Source organism: Choloepus didactylus, chromosome Y, assembly GCF_015220235.1.
Source record: "Choloepus didactylus isolate mChoDid1 chromosome Y, mChoDid1.pri, whole genome shotgun sequence".
NCBI lineage: Eukaryota > Metazoa > Chordata > Mammalia > Pilosa > Megalonychidae > Choloepus > Choloepus didactylus.
In genome coordinates this window covers 25,177,372-25,198,854 of record NC_051335.1, presented here as the reverse complement: position 1 = coordinate 25,198,854, position 21,483 = coordinate 25,177,372, and the positions used below count along the sequence as shown (strand labels likewise).

The following is a 21,483-nucleotide window of genomic DNA, read 5'->3' as shown; positions in this document are numbered from 1 at the left end:
TCCTAGTGAAAACAGGTCCAGTTACCCATGAAAGGGGTGTAGATTGATTCTCAAGTGCCCTGGGGGAGGGGACCCAGCAGGATGCCAATCTTTTCTATGATGGCTCCCCAAAACTGTGCTTTCCTGGCATGCCCATCAGATGGTGCTCTTCAGCCAACTGTTCCCCCACAGTCCAAAGATGGCATTGTGCCTTTAATTCTCAACTGACTTTGCCCCTGCTAAGGGCATGGTTGAGACAGAGACTGCTGGCTACTTTTGGATGGGGCTGGTTGAAACTTTTGCTCAGATCCCAGACCCTGCAAACTGAATTCTCTAATCAACAGTAGCAATGTGTACTGGGCCATGTCCCTCCCTTTTCTTGGGGAAAAGCCACCATTCAGCAAATATTTCCACCACTTCAAGAAGTTACTCTGCCTCTCAATCAGCCCCACTTCCTCTCCTGTCAAGTGCAGGGTTGAAACAGAGGCTGTCAGCTGTTTTCTGTCCTAGGTGGGTTGAAACTTCCCAGAGCTGGAACCCAGCACTCTGAATTTGCTCATCAAAAGCTACAGTCAGTGGCCAGCCTTGCCCCCACCTTTTTCTGGGGAAGAGCCACCTTTCAGCAAACAATCTCCAGCCACCTGAGAAGTTACTGTGCCTCTCAATCAGCCCCACCTCCTTTCCCACCAGGAACAGGGTCAAAACAGCGGCTTCTGGCTGTCCTCTGTCCTGGGTGGGCTGAAGCTGTAGTTGTTCTCTGAGCTAGAATGCAGCACTGCAAATTCACTAATTAAAAGCAACAGTCAGTGCCTGTCCTTGCCCCCAGCCCCTTTTCTTGGGGCAGAGCTGCCCTTCATCAAACAGTGTCCTACATTTCTGAGAATTACTGTGTTTCTCAATCAGTCCCATTTCCTCACCTGCTGGGAGCAGAACTGAAATAGAGATATCTAGCTGTTTTTTGTCTGGGGTGGGTTGAAACTTTTGCTGTGCTCAGAGCTGAAACCCAGCACTCTGAATTCACTACTCAAAAGCCACAATTGGTACCCAACTGTATGCCCCATTCTTCTTGGGAAAGAAGGTTTCTATTTCCAGCCAAGGAATGGCTCCTGAGGCAGCCAGTGAGGGGGTGGGCACCAGCCTTAGTAACATGGAGTGATCTCATCATAGATCTTCATCACAGTTTGTCTCTTCCTTCTACTCTTCCCTGGATGGTGTACAGTGTTCTTCCAGTCTCCTGAGCCCCCAAAACTGTTGCTTCAGACAGTTCCTAGCTGTTTACTAGCCTCCCTGGAGGACAAACTGAATCCTAGATCTCCCTACTCAGCCACCTAGGGGGTTGAAACAAGGATATTCTTAAATGAAACCAGCAATATTTTTAATGTAAGTACATGGTGGTGAAGAATACAGTGACACTAGTACAGTCTGGTGCCACTATTTTGATTCATGCCAAGGCACTAGCAATTTTCCCTACCACTCTTTTTGCACCATTAGTGCAAAATTTCAACACAGCTGTTCCAGAAAAAAACCTGTCATTCAGGAAAGTTATTCAATACTTTGCAAATTTCAAGAACCCTGTGCTTATTTCCAAGTACTCTTGGCAACTTCAGCCACATATGTAAGACAAACGTATAATTCTGCAGGTAAGTCATTCTTCATATTTGTGCCTAAATATTTAATAGATGAGTCACTGTATCATTAGAAAGTGGCAGTGCCATGATTTCTTTTATTAACTTTTCATTCAGAAGGCATTCATTCAATAATGTCAACTGTACAAGACTTAATTAGTCTCTTAGTTACTATGTGTGCTTCTCCAGCCAATGCAATATGATAAGTTACCCACAAGATGCTTCAGTGGCTTCATTTCTAGTTTATAAAGCAGTAATAATTTTTGGTTTTAAAGAAATTATTACATCTTTGTTTAAAATATTTAATCCCTTTTTCTATTAACTCTGAGTGATTTATCTCAAAATGATGTCACAACTTAACAGCCATCATAATAATATCTGAAAATGTTCTGTTGCATAAGGCACAATATGGTAAAATATTAAAATTTACAAAGCTGAGAAAAAGATAGTTTTCATCATATTTTCATTAAGTTTTGTCCAGTTTCTTTAGGGGCTTATTCCTTTTTAACTTGAGTCAAAGAGCTCTCTGGTGTCAGTTTCAAGATGGAAAAGATTTTCAGCATCTTTAGAGGTAGTTGCTGTGATTGTGGATTGAGACAGTGATTTTTTCCATCTCCCTTTTACAAGCCAATGATCCATCTGTAAATGTAAGAAAAATGTATTATACATAAAACTTTTTAATTTTAGCATAAGTATTATCAAATTCTAAAGTTTTAGATACAACTAAAATTTTAAGTTTTTAAAAAAATTTTAAAATATTACTGAAAATCAAGTCAAAAAGTGTACTTAACTTCTGTTTGTACATAGGCAACAAGTGAAACTCTGGGATTTTAAAATAGCAAACTACTGGATAAGGAGGTTACAGAGATTATAATAGGAATAATAATAGCTAGCTAGTAAGGACACAGTAGAAGTACTGAAAACCAACTGGTTCAATACATTCAGATACCCACATTTAGACCCTAAATCTACTACTTTGGAAAATTCTTGAAAACACAAGAACTGTCAGAATGATTATGTCATCAATATCATGAAGACTCTGGAAAACTACACCAAACTTGTGTGAGAATAAGACTGAAAAATGCAAGTAACATCTTAGTATAATTATGAAAACTGTTTTGACCTCACCCTCTGAGGGTCTCAGGGATCCCCAGACCACACTCTCAGAATCTCTGATATAGTCTCACACTTCCCAGTGGAACACAGAGTCACTCATTTCATCAATTTCTGTGTGCTTTCACTGAGAAATGAATGAAAATTAGACTGTCCCACTTTCTGGAGCTGCTTAGAAATGTAAAGAAGTTAAATGATTACTCTTATTTCCCATTAGAGCCTGCTTATGATTTAGTTGAAATTTGGAAATGTGACACCTGTAGCTTCTGGTTAAAAGTCAACTACCAACAAGAGTAGAGCAGTAACAGTAAGACTAGCCTATAAATTTTCTTACCTATAGCAATATATATAGCTCCCAATCCTTCCCTTCTTTTCACCTGCCAAACCAGTTTCTAGAACAGAGAAGTAATCTTACAGAAAAATATTCCTAAGTGTCATGAACAATCAAAATTTCCATTACTGGAGAGGAGGGAAGATGGCAGCATAGAGAGGAGTGGAAGCTAAGTAGTCCCCCTGGAACAACTAAAAAAAAAAACAGAAACAACTAGTAAATAATCCAGAATAACTGCGGGGGGACAAACGAGACCATCCACTCATCATACACCAACCTGAATTGGGAGGAATGCCCAAGATCACAGCATAAAATCTGTAAGTAAAACCTGCAGATCCAAGTCATGAGACCCCCTCTCCCACAGCCTGAGCTGCAAAGCCTCGTGGTTCCAGAGAGAAGCTCTCTTCCAGCAAGCGAATATAGCTCAGCTGAGCTCCAACTGGGGTTTTAAGTAGCGAGTGTGAACTGCTCACTACAGGTACGAATCCACAAAAAACAGACAGGGGCTTTGGGTGATGACTGACCTTGGAGAGCCGGAAGGTCACCTCGGACTGGGTCTGAAGGGGACTATCTGTTTGTTTTTTGGCTCAGTGGAGAAAGCCCCAGTCATTTCCAGTACCCAGGACTGTGTGACTCAGAGAAAGGTGGGGATAGCACAAGCAGAGAGAGAGACCATTGAAATGCTAATGACCTCCTCCTAGGGGATCTATCTTCTCTAAGAGGAAAGGGGTGGGGCCCTTTCCATTCAGAACCAGACCCCAGAGCCTGGGGGAACAAGGCCACACCTCCTCATACCAGCCAAGAATTACAGCCTAACAGGCACCACCTGCTGGGCAGAAAAGCACAGTGACCTGAGGCATCACAGGGTGGAGCAATTTTCTAAGACACACCCTCAGGGAAACCAGATACTGAATATTTCTTCCCTTTGGGACCTGAGCCTGTTCTGGTCTGGGAAAGCCTGATGTGGATAACCAAGGAAACCATGCCTAGACAACAGAAAATTACAACCTACACTAAGAAAAACAAAGTTATGGCCCAGTCAAAGGAACAAACGTACACTTCAACTGAGATACAGGAATTTAAACAACTAATGCTAAATCAATTCAAAAAGTTTAGAGAAGATATTGCAAAAGAGATAGGGGCTATAAAGAAAACACTGGGCATATATAAGGCAGAAATCAAAAGTTCAAAAAAACAACTAGTAGAATCTATGGAAACAAAAGGCACAACACAAGAGATGAAAGACACAATGGAAACATACAACAGCAGATCTCAAGAGGCAGAAGAAAACACTCAGGAACTGGAGAACAAAACACCTGAAAGCCTACATGCAAAGGAGCAAATGGAGAAAAGAATGAAAAAATATGAGCAATGTCTCCGGGAACTTAAGGATGAAACAAAGTTCAATAATGTACGTATCATTGGTGTCCCAGAAGGAGAAGAAAAGGGAAAAGGGGCAGAAGCAATAATAGAGGAAATAATTAATGAAAATTTCCCATCTCTTATGAAAGACATAAAATTACAGACCCAAGAAGTGCAGTGTACTTCAAACAGAAGAGATATGAATAGGCTTATGCCAAGACACTTAATAATCAGATTATCAAATGTCAAAGACAAAGAGAGAATCCTGGAAGCAGCAAGAGAAAAGCAAGCCATCACATACAAAGGAAGCTTAATAAGACTATGTGCAGATCTCTCAGCAGAAACCATGAAGGCAAGAAGGAAGTGGTGTAATATATTTGGGATACTGAAAGAGAAAAACCGCCAACCAAGAATCCTATATCCAGCAAAGCTGTCCTTCAAATATGAGGGAGAGCTCAAAATATTTTCCGACAAACAGACAATGAAAGACTTTGTGAATAAGACACCCACCCTACAGGAAATACTAAAGGGAGCACTACAGGGTGATAGAAGACAGGAGTGTGTGGTTTGGAACACAATTTTGGGAGATGGTGGCACAACAATGTAAGTACACTGAACAAAGATAACAATAATATGGTTGGGAGAGGAAGGTTGGGAGCATGTGAGACACCAGAAAGAAAGAAAGATAAAGACTGGGACTGTGCAACTTGGTGAAATCTAGAGTGTTCAACAATTGTGATAAGATGTACAAATATGTTCTTTTATGAGGGAGAATGGGCAAATGTCAACCTTGCAGGGTGTTAGAGGTGGGGAGCGATGCAATCAACATAAACTAGAGACTGTAACAAATAGAATCATTGTATTATGCTTCCTTTGACCTGACAAGGTGATATACCAAGGTAAATGCAGATAAGAGGGGGACGGATAGGGGAGACATGTTGGACACTTGACATTGGTGGTGCTGTCTGATTCTTCGCTCTGCTTTGATTTGAGGTTATTTTTCCTTTTACTGCTTCTTAGCTGTCATTGTTTTTCCTCTTTCTTTTGCCTCTCTACCTTCTTTGACTCTACCTCCTGCCGTGTGGAAGAAATGTAGATGCCCTTAGATAGATAGTGGTGAAGGTGGTGAACACATAAATATGTGACCATACAGAGAACCAGCAATTGTTTACTTAGAATGGAATGTATGGTGTGTGAACAAAACCATCTTAAAAAAAAATGGGTTGATGACAAAACCTTGAGGGCAGTATACTGAGTGAAATAAGCCAGACACATAAGGACAATTATTGCAAGGTCTCACCGATAGGAACTAATTATAATATGTAAACTCATAGACATGAAATATAATGTACCAGGATATAGGACGAGGCTTAAGAATGGAGCAGTTGCTTAGTATGAGTGGAATGTTCAACTAGGATGAACTTGGATGTTTGGAAATGAACAGATGTGTTGGTAGCCAGATGTGAGAATGACTAACAGTGCCGAATGGCGCGTGAATGAGGTGGAAGGGGGGAAGCTCATGGTCATATATGTCACCAGAGGGAAGGTTGGAGATCAAAAGATGGGAATGTATAAAACTGAATCCTGTGGTGGGCAGTGTCCAAGATTAACTGTGCAAATATTGGAAATCGCTTCCATGAATCAGAACAAATGTATGACAATACAATTGGAAGTTAATAATAGAGGGGTATATAGGAAGAAAATATATGCCTATTGCAGACTGTATACTGCAGTTAATAGTATTTCAGCATGTTTTCATGGACAGTAACAAATGTACTATACCAACACTACAAGTCAACAATTGAGGGGGGTTGGTTGGGGATGGGGAGGATCTGAGTTTCCGTTTCTTTTTTTCTTTTTTCATCTTTCACTTTATTTCTTTTCTGGAGTAATGAAAAGTTCTAAAAATTGAACAGAAATTAAGTGTGGTGATGGATGCACAGCTGTTTGAGGGTACCCAGGGGCAACTGATTATAATGGTAAAATTATGTCACTTGAATTATACATTAATGAAAAATGTTTTATTTTATTAAAAAAAAGTAAATGTACATGGGGGAGGAAGGGAATGGGATATTTTGAATGTTCTTTTCTATTTTAATTTTTATTTTATTTCTTGGAGTAATGAAACTGTTCAAAGATTGATTACGGTGATGAATGCAGAACTGTATGACGATATGGTGCACAACTCATTGTACACTTGGAATGACTGTATGTTATGTGATCATATCTCAATAAAATTGCATTAAAAACATTTCAATTACTGATGGCAGTGCATTGTAAATAACAAAAGCAATATTTAGTGTGCAAAAGTCAAAGAACTTTTCTTCTAACATAAAGGAAAAAGAAAACTTGGAAAGCAAGCATTGCTACATGTAGACATATATATGAGTGACTTACCAGATGTCTTTTGTCACAAGCTGGATTTTCTGTCATTTATTAAAAAAACACAAAAAACAAAAAAATTCTTTCTGATGACTGATAATATGTTTCCAAGACATGACGAGAGATTTGACTTCAGCAGAAGCACTGATACACCCTCTACCGGGAATGGACCTGTTCTCACATTTTCACATTTTTCCCTATGGTGTTTGCTGAGTGACCGGTGTTACTATGAAACCTTTCATGCAAGCACTAGGTACTAGGATCTGAAAAGTTTTATTGTTAACCAGGAATAGTTCATTGGAAATCTTTATTACATCTTTGTTAGAGCCTGCCAATAAAATTAGTATGGAATTTAATTTGCTCAAGTATTTTCAAGAGACAAATGTTAACCATCACCACTTAGAACACTGACAATATTTCAAACATTAAATTACAATAGCTACACAAATGGATGCAGAGAGCATTCAAACATTTGTACTCTGTGCTAGAGGTTAAATGATACATTAATGCACTTCATGGGATCTTAAAATATGAAGAGGAGTGTAATACCTCTGTGATCTTAGAGAGGGCACAGCTATGACAAAATTAATATGAAGCTTTCACTTGAATATATTACTATACCTTTCTCTTTTTTTCTACGTGTACATAGACCATGAGAAACGGCAGGTCCTCAGGGAAACCAAAATCCTGCACTTCAACCGTTTTTGAAAAGGACATTCAACAACAAATCTAGAATGCTGCTTTTTTTTTTCATTATTTTTTGAGAACCCCATAAATTCTACTACATTTGGAACAAGAGTTGTATCTGCTTAAGAAAGCCTTGCCACCAGAGTTTTATTAGGAGGGAAAGTCAGCTGGGAGAACAATTGGTTAAGCCAAGGATTTACCTGATAAATTCCTAATTATTTAGTAGCTGAAAATTTGATTGTCAGATTATCAATGGCTAAACTTTCTTCTTCCTCCGGATTTTAGATGTTTGGTCATTGAGCTGCTTTCCCTATACCAATGGGTATATGGGCATATGTTAATGAATCTGGTTGGTAGCTATGAAGGTGAAATGGGATTTAATAATTATTTATGGATTTCATGTATTTTTTGAGAATTCCTGACCACCATGAAGTTAGCTAATATTTAATTGTTTTAGTGCTAGTTATTTAAGCATTGTACAAATGAGTGCCTGATATTGAATTAAAAAGAAAACAAACAGAGGAACACACTTGGCCAGAAAACTTACAAGCTAAATTAAGGAGGAAAAACATGGGAAAAATTAGTAAATTTCATGGCTGTGGAGTATTTAGAGGCACTATGTATATTAATGGGCTTTCTACACAAAGGAGATCAGAATATGTTCTGATAATAAAGTATTAGAGGAAGACAGGAAAACCTCCTTCAGAGACTAAATTCAATTAGAAAAAAAAAGAAGGAAAAATCAGGATTCCCATGTATTTGCAGTATAAAGATATTCATTGTTGTATATAAGTAACACTTGGTGGGATTATATAGGTTCATATACAATAGAAGAATATGAATCAGCTGGCTAGGTTGTATTTACTTGATGACAATTTACTGGTACATGGGACTACCTTACATGGTTACACTTTTTAAAGGGTCTAAGTCTAAAGGGGGCAGTGGTGGAGATTGGTACCTTGGCAAGATTCTGGAAAGCTTTCACAAGATTCAACATACAACAGGACAGAAGGAACACATTTTTTTTTTGATTACTGAAAGACCAACTTTATTTTTCTCATTAAATCCTCTCTTGGCTAAAATTTAATTAGAAATTATTACAACCCATGGCCTCTGACTCCTAAACATGGTAGTTGCCTTTTTCAGGAGAAGAAATGCTTTAACTGAATGAAGAAGATTCATCCTTTTTAATCATGTAGTGGGGGCAAATGGCCTAAGAATTCACAACCTTGCTAAATTGCTACTCTTAGCTTATAAATTAACACCATCTATTCTGTGGTACTCTCCAGTTTCTGACACACTGATTCATTGTCAATTCCATAATTAAAGTCACACTGAACACTCCTTTGAGTAACTGCATTACATGGAACTCAACTCGGAAAAGTAACTGCCTAGCTCTTAAAACCATGCATGTGGGTGGGTAGAGGCAGTAAAAATTAGGTCTCTAATTTTATTAGGCCTGACTAGACAAGTAGCCCTTTTACATGAGCAGCACTTTATAACATGCAAATAATCTGACATCCATCATCTCATTTGAACATCAGTAGAATTACATGACATTTATTACCTCCATTTTGTAGATGAGGGAACTGAGGCTAAATTAGCATAAGAAACTACACCAACACTGTGGTTCACCAGTGGAAAAGCAAGGGTTCTAAGGCAGATCTTTGGATTCCAAATGCATTTTTCTACTACATGTGTTGTTTCTTTGGATTTGTTCTGTTCTGGTCTCAAAACACTCTGATTTCTGTCACACACCCTCTTGTACTTTAAGTTCACTGAGAGAGGATTATATTCATTCTTTAAAAATGTACTCCAAAAGCCTAAAATATAATGTTACATAGCTTGATGCTGTTAACTCAATACACATTAATTTCTAAGACTCAGCAGAAGGTGACCAAAAAGAGAAAAAAGTTAATGTATTCAAATTACTTCAGTGGATTGAGAGAGATGATAAATTCAATTTAAGGAAAGATATGAGCCAATTATTGGGGATAAAGCAGTCATCTTTTGTCTGACTGTTTAAACATAACAAAAATGAGAAGTGAACTAAGTTTAGTTCTAGGTCTGTCACCAATAAGATTTGTGAAGTTGACTGAGGTCTCCTCACTGTGCCACAATTTCCTAAATGGAGAAATAAAGGGACTGGAATAGACCAAGGGTCAACAAAATCTCACCAGTGGCCAGTGTTCCTTTTTTAGTAATAAAGTTTTATTGGAACATAGCCACTCTCATCAGTTTATGTCTTGTCTTTGGCTGTTTTTACACTACTAAAGCAGACTCAAATTGTTGTGATCACATGGCTAGTAAGCCTCAAATACTGACTACCTGGAGCTTTACAGGAAAAGTTTAATGACACCTGACTAAACCATGTTAGATTTCAACCAACTCTGATGTTGTATGTGACTAAGTAATTATTAATTAGTTTTTATTTTTGCATTCTTATGTATAAACTTGTGGCTTCTAATTTATGCTGCAGCTCTTCTTTGTAGACAAGCTGGCATATAATATATATATATATAATATAATGAAGAGTTTGTTCTTCATTTTTCTTAACTACAGTTAAGGGCAGCATCTGTAGGGCTTTTTGTTTTCTTTAATCATCATAATTAAAAAAAATTTAAGTAGGTAAATGAACTTTTGAAAATAAAAGTTGAAGATTCCTATAATTAAAGCCAGAAGAAAAACTGCTTGGGGATACTGATTTACTGCTTCAATGGCATGAAGTACTAGCAACATACTAGTCAGGATATGTATGAAACACATATTGCATCATGATCCATGTAACAACACAGGATATAATCAAGATTCTTACCCTGCACCCATTAACTATCACTACCCATTACCCCACCACACCACATGCCTGACCTAGGCAACCACTAATCTGTATTCTCTCTCTCTAAATTTAAGTATTCGGGACATTTCACATAAAAGGAAGGATACAATATATGGCCTTTTGACTGGCTTCTTTGACTTAGATAATGTTTCAAGGTTCAACCATGTTGTGGCATGTATCAGTACTTAAATTCTTTTTTATTGCCACATAATACTCCATGATACGGATATACAAGATTTTATTTATTCATTTACCAGTTGATGGATGTTTGGGTTGTTTCTCCTTTTTGATCTATTATCAATGATGCCGCAATGAACGTTTGTACATAAGCTTTTGTAAGGATATGTTTTCATTTTCCTTGAGTATATACCTAAGAGTGGAATTGGTTCCAATGGTAACTTAAGTATAACTTTCTGAGGAACTTAGCAGGCTGTTTTCAAAAGTGGCTGCACCATTTTACATTCCCACTAGCAATGTTTGAGGGTTCCAGTTTCTCCACATCCTAACCAACATTGTTATCTTTTTGTTTAAATTCATCCTAGTGACTGTGAAGAGGTATCTCATTTTGGTTTTAGTTTGCATTTGTCTAGTGGCTAATGACATTGAACATCTATTCATGAGTTCATTGGCAACTTGTTTATTTTCTTTGGAGAGTCTCTATTCTGATCCTATGACCACTTTTTTATTGGGTTATTAGACTTTTTAGTATTGAGTTGTAATAATATTTATATATTCTTTATATATTCTGTATACAGTCCCTTATCAGTTATATGATTTGCAAATATTTTCTCCTGTCTTTTCAGTTCTTTGATGGTGTCCTTTGAAGCACAAAAGTTCTGATGATATCCAGTTTATCTATTTTTTCTTTTGTTGCTTGTGCTTTCGGGATCATACCTAAGAAATCATGGCTTTTTCTCTCTCAGCCATAAAATCACTACCTTTCCCTGCTACACAGAACATGACTCCCAGGGGTGTAAGTCTTCCTGGCAGTGTGGGATATGGCTCCCAACAATGAGCCTGACCCTGGAATCATGGGATTGAGAATGCCTTCTTGACCAAAAAGGGGAAAAAATGAAACAAAATAAAGTTTCAGTGGCTAAGAGATTTCAAATAGAGTCAAGAGGTTATTCTGGAGGTTATTATGCATTATATAGATATTCCTTTTTTAGTTTCTAGTGTATTAGAATAGATAGAAGGAAACCCCTGAATCTGCTGAACTGTAATCCAGTAGACTTGATTCTTGATGATAATTGTATAATTATATAGTGTTTATCTTGTGACCATGTGATTGTGAAAACCTTGTGACTGATGCTCCCTTTAGCCAGTGTATGGGCAGATGAGTAATAAAATAAAGACAAAAATATATAAATAATAGGGGGGTATAAGGGGTAAGGGATGTTTTGGGTATTCTTTTTATTTTTTTTTATTTTGGAGTAATGAAAATGTTCTAAAATTGATAGTGGTGATGAATGCATAACTATATGATGATACTGTGAGCCAATGATTGTATACTACGGATGGATTATATGGTATGTGAATATATCTCAATAAAATTGCATTAAAAAAAAACAAACAAATCACGGCCTAACCAAGGTCACAAAGATTTACTCCTAAGTTTTCTTCTAAGAGTTTTGTAGTTATTGTTCTTATTTTAAGGTTTATGATCTATTTTAATTTTTATACATGACGTGACGGGGTACACCGTCAATCATTTGCATGTTGATATCCAATTGTATTAGCACCACTCCTTGAAGAGTTTATTCTTTCCCCATTGAATGGTCTTGACACCCTTGTTGGAAACCAAATGATGATAAAGACACTGGTTTATTTCTGGACTCTCAGCTCTATACTTTTGATCTGTAATTCTTATTCCAGGACCACCCAGTCTTGATTACTGTAATTTTGGGGTAAGTTTTGCAATCAGGAAGATTAGTCTTTCAACATTGTTTCTATTGCTTAATGGCCTTGGCTAGAAAAAAACTTCAGTATTGAATAGAAGTGGCAAGAGTGCATACTCTTTTCTCATGTTTGATTATAAGGGGAAAGCATTCAATCTTTCATCATTAAGTATGATGTTAGCTGTGGGTTTTTCATAGATGATCTTTCTCAGGATGAGGAAGTTTACTTCGATTACTAAGTTTGTTCAGTGTTTTTATCATAAAAAGATGTTGGATTTTGCCAAATGCTTTTTCTGCATCTATTGAAAGGATCATGTGGTTTGTGTCCTTTATAAATATGGTGCATTACATTGATTGATCTTCAGATGTTAAATCAACCTTGCATTACTGGAATAAATACCACCTGGTCATGCTGTAAAATCCTTTTTAAATGTTGCTAGATTCAGTTTGCCCACATTTTGTTGATGATTTTTGCATCTTGTGATGTCCTTGTCTGGTTTTGTTATCAGGTTAATACCGGCTTCATATAATGAGTTGGTAGAGTTCCCTTCTCTTCTATGTTTTTTTTTGGGGGGAGGGGGGGTTGTGAAGTATTGGTATTAATTCTTTTTTCAATGTTTAGTAGAATTCACTGATGAAGGTGCCTGAGTATAACCTTTACTTTGTGGGACATTTTAAAATTATTAATTCAATCTCTTTACAAGTTACAGGTTTATTAAGATTTTCTATAACTTTTTTCTTTTTAGAGAAGTTGTGCATGAGAACAGTCATGCATAAAATACAGGATTCCTATATACCAACCTATTATTAACACCTTGCATTGGTGTGGAAAGTTTGTTACATTTGATGATAGCACATTTTAAAAATTGTACTATTAACTAGAGCCCATTGTTTAACTTAGGGTTCACTATGTAGTGCAGTTCCTTGTATTTTTAAAAAAAATTATTGTTACTATATATGCAATCTTACATTTCCACTTTTAATCACATTCAGATATATATTGCTGTGCTAATAATTACTTTCACAATGTTATTCCTTGCTTCTTAGTGAGAAGGATTTCAGTCTTTTACCATTAAGTAGGATGTTAGCTGTGTGCTTTTCATGTATGCCCTTTATCATATTGTGGAAATTTCCTTCTATTCCTAGTGTTGTAAAAGTTTTTATCAAGAAGGGGTGCTGTATTTTGTAACATGCCTGTTCTACATCAATTTACATAATCATGTAGATTGTTTTCCTTCATTGCACTATGTGATGAATTGCATTAATTGATTTCCCTATGTTTAACCAACCTTGCATACCAGGGATACATCCCACTTGGTCATGGTGTACAATTCTTTTATTATGCTGTTGGATTAAGTTTGCTGCTATTTTATTGAGGATTTTTGCACCTATATTCATAAGAGATATTGGTCTATAGTTTTATTTTCTTGTAGTATTTTTATCTGGCTTTGGTATGAGGGTGATGTTGGCCTTGCAGAATGAATTAGGAAGTATTCCCTGCTCTTCAGTGCTTTGCAAGAGTTTGAGCAGAATCCGAGTCAAGTCTTGGAATGTTTTGTAGAATTCCCCTGTGAAGCCATCTAGTCCTGGGCTTTTTGTGTTGGGAGGTTTTTGATTATTGATTCAATCTCTTAACTAGTAATAGGTTTGTTGAGACCTTCTATTCCTGAGTCAATGTAGGTAGTTGTGTGTTTCCAAGAATTTGTCCATTTCATCTAGGCTATCTAATTTATTGTCACACCATTGTCCATAGTATCCTCTTGTAGTCCTTTTTATTTCAGTGGGATTGGTAGTAATATCCCCCTTTTCATTTTTGAGTTGTTATTTGTCTTCTCTCTACTTTTCTTTGTCAGTCTAACTAAAGGTTTGCAAATTTGATTGATATTTTCAAAGAACCAAGTTTTGGTTTTGTTGATTCTATTTTTTTTCTATTTCATTTGTCTCCATTCTAATTATTATTTCCTTCCTTCTGCTCACTTTGGGTATAGTTCACAATTTTTTTTTAAGTTCTTCCATTTTAACATTAGAAGTCTGACCTGAGGTCTCTCTTCTTCTTTTTTTATTTTTTTTTAAATTAGAGAAGTAGGTTTACGGAAAAGTAATGTAAAAAAACACAATATTCCCATATACCACCCTACTGTTGACATTTGCATTAGTGTGGTATATTTGTTGCAGTTGATGAAAGAATATTAAAATATTACTAACTATGGTCCATAGTTTATATTAGGTGTATTTTTCCCATAAACCACCCTATTATTAACATCTTGTAATAGTGTTAAATATTTGTCATACTACATGAAAAAACATTTTTGTATTTACACTACCAACCACACTCCATCATCCACAAGTGTTCACAGTGCTATTACAGTCCCGTTTCATCTTCTAATTTGCCTTCTAGTAATATACACGACCCAAATTTGCCCTTTCAACCACATTAACAAACATAATTCAGCACTGTTAATCACACTCTCAATAATGTGCTACCACCACCACTATGCATTTCCAAGCATTTACAGTTAACCTAAACAGAATTTTTGCACAAATTAAGCATCAGATCTCCATTCTCTAACCTCATTCTATCTTCTGGTAACCTATAATCTAGATTATAACTCTATGGGTTTTTTTAATTAGAATTTGTTCATATTAGTGAGATCATACAGTATTTGTCCTTTTGTGTTTGGCTTATTTCACTGAACATAAGATCCTCAAGGTTCATACATGTTGTCGCATGCATCAGGACTTCATTCCTTTTAACAGCTGAATAATATTCAATTGTATGCATATACCAAATTATTTTTTCCACTCATCAGTTGATGGACGCTTGGGTTGCTTCCATCTTTTGGCAACCATGAAAATGCCACTATGAATAATGCCACTATTGGTGTGCATATGTCTGCTCGACTCCCTGCTTTCAGCTCTTCTGGGAATATACCTAGTAGGGGGATTCCCAGATCATATGGCAATTCTGTACTTAGCTTCCTGAGGAACCACCACACTGTCATCAACAGTGGCTGCACCATTTTACATTCCCACCATCAGTGAGTGAATATTCCTATTTCTCCACATTCTCTCCAACACTTGTCTTTTCTATTTTTTTAAAACAGTGGCAATTACAGTAGGTGTGAAATGATATCTCATTGTGGTTTTGATTTGCATTTCCCTAATGGCTAGTGATGTTGAGCATCTTTTCCTGAGCTTTTCAACCATTTGTATTTCTTCTCTACAAAAATATTTATTCAAGTCTTTTGCCCATTTTTAAATTGGATTTTTGTCTTTTTATTGTTGAGTTATAGGATTTCTTTATATATTCTGGATATTAAATACCTATCAGATATGTGGTTTCCAAATATTTTCCCCCATTCATAGACTGCTTTTTCACTTTCTTGACAAATTCCTTTGAAGCAAAAAAGTTTTTAACTTTTAAGAGATCCCATTTATCTATTTTTTTCATTGCTTGTGCTTTGGGTATAAAGTCTAAGAAACCATTGCCTTAACCACAAGATCTTGAAGATTCTTTCCTATATTTTCTTCCAGGAGTTTTAGTCCTGGCTCTTATATTTAGGTCTATGATCCATTTTGAATTTTTATATAAGGTATGAGATAGGGGTCTGCTTTTCATTCTTTTGCATATGGACATCCAGTCCTCACAGCACCATTTGTTGAAGAGACTATTCTGTCTCTTCAGTTGACTGGACTTGGCAGCATTGTCAAATATCAATTGGCTCTAGATGTGAGGGTCTATTTCTGAAACATCAGTTTGATTCACTTGGTCAATATATCTATCTTTATGCCAATATCACAATTTTTAAGTTCATTTTTATTGAGATATATTCACATATCATGCAGTCATACAAAGCGTACATTCAGTTGTTCAAAGTAACACCATATAGTTGTGTGTCCATCACCAAAATTAATTTTTGAACATTTTCATTACCACATAATAATAATAATAAAAATGGAATAATAAGAATAAAAATGGAATACTATGAGGCAGTAAGAAGGAACGATGTTGTGAAACATATGACAACATGGATGAACCTTGAAAACATGATGCTGAGTGAAATAAGCCATGCACAAAACAGAAATATTATATGCTACCACTAATGTGAACTTTGAAAAATGTAAAACAAATGGTTTATAATGTAGAATGTAGGGGAACTAGTAATAGAGAGCAATTAAGGAAGAGAGAATGATAATCCAGTAAGAACAGATAAGCTATCGTGGGTAAATTTAACGTTCTGGGAATGCCTAGGAATGACTATGGTCTGTTAATTTCTGATGGGTATAGTAGGAACAAGTTCACAGAAATGTTGCTCTATTAGGTTACGTTCTTGGGGTACAGTAGGAACATGTTGGAAGTAAAGTAGTTATCTTAGGTTAGTTGTCTTTTTCTTACTCCTTTGTTATGGTCTATTTGAAATGTTCTTTTATTGTAAGTTTTTTAAATTTTTTAAATTTTTTTATTTTTTATACAGTTGATTTAAAAAGTTAATTAAAAAACAAAACAAAACCAAACAAACAAACAAAAAAAAAAAAAAAAAAAAAAAAAGGAAAAAATATGCAGAGCCCCCTTGAGGAGCTGGTGGAGAATGCAGGGGTATTGGCCTGCCCCACCTCGATGGTTGCTAATGTGCTCACAGACAGGGGACTGGTGGTTTGATGGGTTGAGCCCTCTACCACAGGACTTGCCCTTGGGTAGACTGTTGCTGCAAAGGAGAAGTTAGGCCTCCCTATAATTGTGCCTAAGAGCCTCCTCCTAAATGCCTCTTTGTTGCTCAGATGTGGCCCTCTCTCTCTAAGCCAACTTGGCAGGTGAAATCACTGCCCTACCCGCTACATGGGATCAGACACCCAGGGGAGTGAATCTCCCTGCCAATGTGGAATATGACTCCTGGGGAGGAATGTAGACCTGGCATCATGGGATGGAGGACATCTTCTTGACCAAAAGGAGGATGTGAAAGGAAATGAAATAAGCTTCAGTGGCAGAGGGATTCCAAAAGGAGCTGAGAGGTCACTCTGGTGGGCACTCTTACGCACAATATAGACAACCCTTTTCAGGTTCTAATGAATTGGGGTAGCTGGCGGTAGATACCGGAAACTATCAAACTACAACCCAGAACCCATGAATCTCGAAGATGATTGTATTAAAATGTAGCTTATAAGGGGTGACAATGGGATTGAGAAAGCCATAAGGACCACACTCCCCTTTGTCTAGTTTATGGATGGATGAGTAGAAAAATGGGGGAAGGAAACAAACAAACAAAGGCACCCAGTGTTCTTTTTTTACTTTACTTGCTCTTTTTCACTTTAATTATTATTATTTTTGTGTGTGTGGTAACGAAGGTGTCAGGGACTGATTTTAGTGATGAATGCACAACTATGTGATGGTACTGTGAACACTCGAATGTATGACTTGTTTTGTATGACTGCATGGTATGTGAATATATCTCAATAAAATGATATAAAAAAATTAAAGTGAAAAAGAACAATTAAAGTAAAAAAGGATACCGGTGCCTTTTTTTGTGTCCCCATTTTTCTACTCATTCTTTCATACACTGGCATTTGGGAAGAGGCTCTTAGGCACAATTATAGGCAGGGCTATCCTCTCCTTTGCAGCAACAGTCTTGCCAAGGGCAAGTCCCGTGGTAGAGGATTCAGCCCATCAAATCGCCAGTCCCCTATGTCTGTGAGCACATCAGCAACCACTGAGGTGGGGAAGCCCAACACCCCTGAATTCTCCACCAGCTCCTCAAGGGGGCTCTGCGTATTTATTTTCATTATTTTTTTATTAACTCCTTTTTTAAAAATTAACTATCAAAAAAAGAAAAATACTACGCAATAAAAAGTTTTCAAACAAATCATAACATAACAAGGGAGTAAGAAAAAGACAACTAACCTAAAATAACTACCTTAATTCCAACATGTTCCTACTATACCCCAAGAAAATAACCTAATATAGAACATTTATGTGAACTTGTTCCTCCCATACACATCAGAAATTAACAAACAGTGGTCATTCCTGCGCATTCCCGGAACGTCAAATTTATCCATGATAATTATATTATTGGGTTATCATTCCTCCTTCATTAATTGCTCTCTATTGCTATATTCTACATTATAAACCATTTCTTTTACATTTTTCAATGTTCACATTAGTGGTAGCATATAACATTTCTCTTTTTGTGCCTGGCTTATTTTGCTCAGCATTATGTCTTCAAGGTTCATCCACGTTGTCATATGTTTCATGACATTGTTCCTTCTTACTGCCATGTAGTATTCCATTGTGTGTATATACCACATTTTATTTATCCACTCATCTGCTGAAGGACATTTGGATTGTTTCCATCTCTTGGCAACTGTGAATAATGCTATGAACACTGGCGTGCAGATATCTGTTAGCGTCACTGCTTTCAGATCTTCCAGGTATATACTGAGAAGTGCAATTGCTGGATCAAAGGGTAACTCTATCTAGTTTTCTAAGGAACCACCAGACTGAATTCCAGAGTGGCTGAACCATTGTACAGTTCCACCAACAATGAATAAGAGTTCCAATTTCTCCACATCTTCTCCAGCATTTGTAGTTTCCTGTTTGTTTAATGGCAGCCATCTAATTGGTGTGAGATGGTAACTCATTGTGGTCTCAATTTACATCTCTCTAATAGCTAGTGAAGCTGAACATTCTTTCATGTGTTTCTTGGCCATTTGTATTTCCTCTTCAGAGAACTGTCTTTTCATATCTTGTGCCCATTTTATAATTGGGCTGCCTGTACTATTGTCATTGAGTTGTAGGATTTCTTTATATATGCAAGATACCAGTCTTTTGTCAGATACATGGTTTCCAAAATTATTTTCCCATTGAGTTGGCTGCCTCTTCACCTTTTTGAGAAATTCCTTTGAGGTACAGAAACTTCTAAGCTTGAGGAGTTTCTATTTATCTATTTTTATTTTTGTTGCTTGTGCTTTGGGTGTAAGGTCTAGGAGGTGGCTGCCTAATACAAGGTCTTGAAGACATTTCCTTACATTATCTTCTAGGAGTTTTATGGTACTGTCTTTAATATTGAGATCTTTGATCCACTTTGAGTTAATTTTTGTGTAGGGGTCCTCTTTCATTCTTTTGGATATGGTTATCCAACTCTCCCAGCCCTATTTGTTGAAAAGACTGTTATGTCCCAGTTCAGTGGCTTTGGGGACCTTATTAAAGATCAGTTAGCCATAGATCTGGGGGTCTACCCTGGAATTCTCAATTCAATTCCATTGATCAATATGTCTATCTTTGTGCCAGTACCATGCTGTTTTGACTGCTGTGGCTTTATAAGCTTCAAAGTCAGGGAGTGTAAGTCCTCCCACATCATTTTTCTTTTTTAAACTGTTTTTAGCAATTCAAGGGATCTTCCCTTTCCAAATAAATTTGATAACAAGCTATTCCATTGTCTGCAAAGTAGGTTGTTGGAATTTTGATTGGGATTGCATTGAATCTGTAGATGAGTTTGTGTAGAATTGTCATCTTAATGACATTTAGCCTTCCTATCCATGAACATGGAATATTTTTCCATCTTTTAAGGTCCTCTTGTATTTCTTTCAGTAGAGTTATGTAGTTTTCTTTGTATAGGTCTTTTACATCTTTGGTTAAGTTTATTCCTAAGTACTTGATTTTTTTAGTTGCTATTGACAATGGTATCTTTTTCTTGGCTATCTCTTCACTTAGGTAATTTCTAGTGTACAGGAACATGACTGACTTATGTTCATTAGTTTTGTATCCCATTACTTTGCTAAATTTATTAGCTCTAGTAGCTGTGTTGTTGACTCCTCAGGGTTTTCTAGATATAAGATCATATCATCTGCAAATAATGACAGTTTTAATTCTTCCTTTCCAGTTTGGATACCTTTTATTTCTTTGTCTTGCCAGATTGCCCTGGCTAGCACTTCTAGCACAATGTTGAATAATAGTGGTGACAGCGGGCATCCTTGTCTCATTCCTGATCTTAGAGGGAAGGCTTTCAGTCTCTTACCATTGAGTACCATGCCAGCTGTAGGTTTTTCATATATGCTCTTTATCATATTGAGGAAGTTTCCTTCAATTCCTACCTTTTGAAGTGTTTTTATGAAAAAGGGATCTTGGGTCGCCAGGCAGGAGTGCGCAGGAGCAAGGTGGGCCTGGAGCATGTGGTGGCTGTGCGCTGCCTCTCAGAGCCTGGATGGCACTGCCGGGAGTCAGCAGAGACGACAGTGGTGGTGATGGACACCGCACTGGGGGTTAGGAACCATGACCCAGTTGAATGCTGTATCCAGAAGGCTCAAGATTGAAAAGAAAAGATCAGAGACATTGACTAACCTGGAAACAGGGAATCTTTGGAACTTTGCTTTCATCCACAGTAACCTTTTAAAGTATCATTGAGTGATTTCTTCACCTACTGCTTACTGGGAAGACTATGGCTTCAGGGATTTTAAGTTTCCCTTTAATTTTGCATGAATTGTATAAGAAATGGAGCCCTTAAAGGGCTTCGGAATAACAAGAAGAGACTAAAGACAGACAAGCTTATTCTCTCTTTTTCTCTCTGTGTTTTCCCTCCCCATTCAAAGAAAAGGATTTACAACTCAACTTTTTATCAGCTAGTGCCAGCTTGAACCATCAAGAAAGAAAGAAATAAAATTAAACTACCACTGCCAGACTACAAGCCCTAGTGAAGTCAAGGTGTGGGAGAGGTCAAGGAGACTACCTAAAAGGAACAAAGACTGCAGTAAAAACAGCTTCTCTTTAAAGCTGGAAGGGACTCCAGGTTCATTCTTGGATTAAAATAGAAACAAGGGTGCACCTATTTCAGGTGTAGTTCACATTTTACAGAAGTGTGTTAGTTGTGGAGGTACTATAGTTATCTCCTCAGAAGAATCTTTCCTTGCCTGAAGTTTCTGCTCTACTCTGATATTCTCCCCTTCCTTTTTTTATCTTCCTATATTATTCTATATATTTATTAAAGAACGACTTTCTCCTATGTAGTCACAGAAAATTTTCAGTCAAGAAATTATCCAAGAAATAGTACTAGTATGACATCTCTAGGCCTTACCCATATCTCAATGATAGCCCCCATAATGATTTTCAAGAAAAACTTTAATAATTATAAAAATCATAGAACTGAAAGAAAAGACAAAATAATTACATCATCCAGTCTCATATCACATATTGCACTTTGCTTTCAGGTATATTTATTCACATTATTCTGTATATATGTGTGTGCCACATTTTCTTCTTTCTATTGAAATATGAGAAGAGTG

At 36.8% G+C, this 21,483-nt stretch overlaps 1 protein-coding gene across 1 annotated transcript in view; it reads right to left on the bottom strand.

Annotated features, from left to right (window-relative positions):
* Window positions 1–1,450: 1,450 nt before the first annotated feature.
* The window catches only part of ABCB7 (ATP binding cassette subfamily B member 7), a gene marked incomplete at its 5' end in the record, with an annotated part of 140,168 nt that continues 120,135 nt past the window's right edge, over window positions 1,451–21,483 (bottom strand). Inside the window, one exon of the mRNA XM_037822735.1 lies at window positions 1,451–2,243. Within this exon, the coding sequence (XP_037678663.1) occupies window positions 2,109–2,243 (135 nt within the window). The remainder of the gene's footprint in view (window positions 2,244–21,483) is intronic.